The 4,096-nt window shown below is 37.3% G+C and overlaps 1 protein-coding gene across 1 annotated transcript; it reads left to right on the forward strand.

Moving 5' to 3' along the window:
* Window positions 1–556: 556 nt before the first annotated feature.
* Window positions 557–3,340, forward strand: barx1 (BARX homeobox 1). The gene is made up of 4 exons (XM_077204312.1): window positions 557–1,197; window positions 2,196–2,487; window positions 2,633–2,717; window positions 2,806–3,340. Exons 1-4 carry the CDS (start codon window positions 996–998, stop codon window positions 2,971–2,973), a joined length of 747 nt encoding a protein of 248 aa, XP_077060427.1. The 5' UTR covers window positions 557–995; the 3' UTR covers window positions 2,974–3,340.
* Window positions 3,341–4,096: the final 756 nt, after the last annotated feature.

Below are 4,096 nucleotides of genomic sequence, written 5' to 3' on the forward strand. Positions count from 1 at the left end.
AATTTAAAATAAAATCGAATCGGAATAGACTATATCTATTAATAACCAAAATAATTAATTAGGTGAAGTTTCAAATCCTTATTTTGAGAGGACCTATTCTGTTTTATTTTTGCAAGACTTTCGTTTATTTTTTTACAAGGTTAAATTTAATATCATAATGGGTTGATAATGTTATAATATTTGTTTAGTAAGCTGATAGATTAGAGACAGTAATTAATAAGCCAACGTTGGTGAAAGGTGACTAATCTGATTTAATGGTCAGAAGAAATAAAGATGTTCGAGGCAATAAAAAGCATAAATGTAGTGTTAAACATGTTTCTGAAAAACTATAAGAGCTACAAAAAAGACATAAAAACCAGAAATGATGACATAATTATCATAGAATTCATTTTTGTATGCATTGCTTTTTTAATGTAGGCTATTTTGGGATAAAGTAATAGATCCTGTCAAAAGTATCACTGAGTCGCTTTAAAATGCAACTTTAATAATCGAAGACATTTCAATAGTCTCACGACAAGTTGAATGTTTTGACTATGTGTTTTCCCTATATTTACAGAGGGTGTCCGAGCACGCTGAGGAGGAGGAGGCGTGGCGTTGAGCTAGACCTCCTTAAACTCAGATGTCGAAGTTCCTGATTCAGAGCTCGGTTGGTGCGTTAAGAACAGAAACAGGCTGCCCTCACTGGGCGGATCAGACTTCTCACTCCAGCTGCGTGGACGGGACCACACATTTCGGAACTCCCCGAAAGAAAATAAATAATTTTTACTCTTACTTTGAGCGTTCAAAAATCGAGAATCAGTCAAAGTCTTCTTCGCGTATTTCAAAAGCTCTCCGCAAAACGCGAGGATGATTTCTTTTAGATGATCGTCGTATCTAAAAATCTGAATGGACGTTTATGTATCGGTGCTTCACAAGGACATCTGAATCCTCAATGTGACCTCAAGGTTTCTACTGGCTGGAGGTTCGGGAACATCTGCTACATTTAAACTATAATAATGCAACATCCTTTGGAGATTGGGGCGCACTTCTACCCCCATGATGTCCATCCAGACCAAAGGTCTCACAGGTACAGGAGTTTCATGATTGAAGAGATTCTTACAGACCATCCGGATCACAAGGTATCAAGTCCCACTGGAGACCTTCTCAAATTTGGAGTACATGCCCTTTTGTCCGCCAGACCATATCACAACCACTTAGGTAAGTACCGTGACCTTTCAGTCAGACAATATTTCGAAATCCGGCATGGGCAATCCTTTAATCTTAACCTTCTCTTAATACAGTGGCATTCAAATCGCAGAACCTCTCTATTTGCCTACTCAAAGACAAAATAATCCATGTTGTCTTTGCAGACCAATACAAAGCAAACCATATATCTCAGACCGAAATATAGCTATACAATGAAGTGGACCGAGCAAGCTTGTGAAAATTGCGAATGCACGTTTATTTCAGGCCCACTGCATGTAATTCATGCTTTCTTTTACGTTGAGCATATGGGAAAGAAAACTCTAACTATCAGCTGCAAATAACCTAAATAAATAATACAACTAAATATTCGCTAAAATACAAAGTTTTTATTTTTGTTTTTTATCACAATTTTAAAATGTGAAGTAAAAAAAGTGGTACCAAAGTTACAACCTGCATTGATAAATTCACTGCTTTTCAACAACTTTGAATTGAATTACAGATTAAGGAAATTCTGATGAAAACTGCGAAAATCGAGTAGAAGTGTGTGAAGTTAAATGGTTGAAATAACGATGTTTTTGTAATGAAAACAGTTTTACAGTGATGCAGCTAATTTCGAGGTTGACGCTAAAACATTCATGTACGAAAAATAAGACTGTCAATTTTTAAAATAGATTTAAGGTTCAAATTAACCTAAGACAAATAAACCTTTGTCTGATTTGAAGTTTTGAAACAGTCATTCAAGATTTATAGGATCCTTATGTAAATCCTTATGAATTAAAAGTATACAAGTCAATTGTAGCTAATAGCTCGATCAGCGAAATTTTATTTTATATAATGTTATTTATATTATTATTTTATAGGCCTAAAGGCTATATATCAGCACATTCACGTTGATGAGCCTTTATGGATCCATCCAAGCTCTATTTTTATTTGACATGAAAATACCAAGAAGTTTTAATTCAGACTAAATTATCATGGCTAACACATACACACAACTGTTTGATTTCCAGTCCTGAAAGCAGACCAGACCAGTATCCTGAAGTTCCCAGTGTCTCCTCTGTCCTGCTCACTCGGGTCACCGCTGGGCTCCGCGCTTCTGTCCGGAGCTGCGGGTCTGCAGATGGGCTCTTCATCCCACCATCTCCCGCTGGACCTCCATCTTCGGGGTAAACTCGATCCTGGAGCTGATGCAGTGAGCAAGACGAAGAAAGGAAGGAGGAGTAGGACTGTGTTTACCGAACTACAGCTGATGGGCTTGGAAAAACGATTTGAGAAACAGAAGTATCTCTCGACTCCTGACAGGTAAACACGATTTAAATGATTTTAAAGACAATGTCAATGTTTGACTTCTTTCCAACTGTATTATTTTGTTTCTGTATAGTTTACATGTAAAGAACAATTGGTATTGTCTGAGAAATGCCTTAGTCGACATATTTCTATTTTACAGAATAGACCTGGCAGAGTCTTTAGGCCTGAGTCAGCTTCAAGTCAAAACATGGTATCAAAACAGAAGGATGAAATGGAAAAAAATCGTAAGTTCTAATAATAGGTCTACAAATTATGATACAACTGTCATATCTGTGAAAATGTAAGCTGATGTGTACCGTTGTTGCTTTCAAGGTGTTGCAAGGAGGAGGACTGGAATCTCCGACCAAACCCAAGGGCCGTCCAAAAAAGAACTCCATCCCCAGCAGTGAGCAGCTGTCGGAGCAGGAGAGGACGCGAGAAGCCGATCGCTTATCCGACGGCGGGGCTTCTTCACTTTCTGATGCAAACCAAGAGGAATAAGCGAGAACATCCGACTACGTTTGTCTCCAGGACGCGATCGGGCCACAATCGCCCTCATCGGATCATTGCGCGCCGATTCCTTTATGATGGCACTTACACAGACCTAACCACTTGGCCTGATTTTATACTACCTATGTTTTGTCTGTTTGTTTGATTACGCCAACTTTTGCGGGCCTCGAAAAGTCATACTGAACTTTTTTCCATGGACCAGAACGGTGGTTGGTATAGAATGGCCTTTGTCTCAGCATTGAAGGCTGTGGTGTCATTGACTTTTTATCAGCATATATTGTGCTTTTTTATGATTTTCATTGGTAGCCTATTTCAAAAATATTCAAAAAATTAAAATGTAAAATTTCCGAAGACAGTTTGACGTTGTGGCATTGTGACGTTCTTTCTTAAACATGGCACCACAAAAGACACAAATGACAGCATGAAACTCAATAATATTAATATTAATAATAAATGTAAAATTCCTCGTTGCTTTTTTTTTCGTTTAATGTTGTGTCCAATTCTTCCTCTGTCTCTGAGGCACATCGATTGCGGGCTGTGTAATTTTATGCGGAATTGTTTATGGCCTAACTGAGCGCCATCACACCGCGCATTAAACTTCTTTTGGCGTGTTTACGCAGTAAAAGTAAATATGTGGTAACACAATATTTTCGAAGTGAGGTTATTTATTTTCACAGAAAGATCCTTTTAATCAGAGACACTGGTTATGGTGCCAAGAAGAAGTGTCTGAAGTAAGCGATGTGCAGTGTGATGAATGTGTGGGCCTGTTCATTTTTGCGCAAATATTTGCAAAATCTAAAATGATCTTATTCTGCTGATAACTTTGGAATTGGTCTATTAAAATCATAAGACCCCCCCCCCCCCCCCCCTTCCGCCTCATGCTGCAAGAAAATACTACATTTAAATAAACAGTAATACTTTATTAATAAAATGAACAAGACCTTTGTTAACTAGCAGCATGAACCAAAGAAATGAAATGAATGATAAATAAGTTGGGGAACTTAAAACTCTCATATTAAAGTCTTGAAGATTCAATTAACATATTTTATTAGAAATTAATTTTTATTAAAAAAAATATTTACAATACATCTATCATTTACAATACATGTTTGTA

Source organism: Siphateles boraxobius, unplaced genomic scaffold (assembly GCF_051911475.1).
Source record: "Siphateles boraxobius isolate OS27281-9 unplaced genomic scaffold, OSU_SipBor_1 5, whole genome shotgun sequence".
NCBI classification, from domain to species: domain Eukaryota; kingdom Metazoa; phylum Chordata; class Actinopteri; order Cypriniformes; family Leuciscidae; genus Siphateles; species Siphateles boraxobius.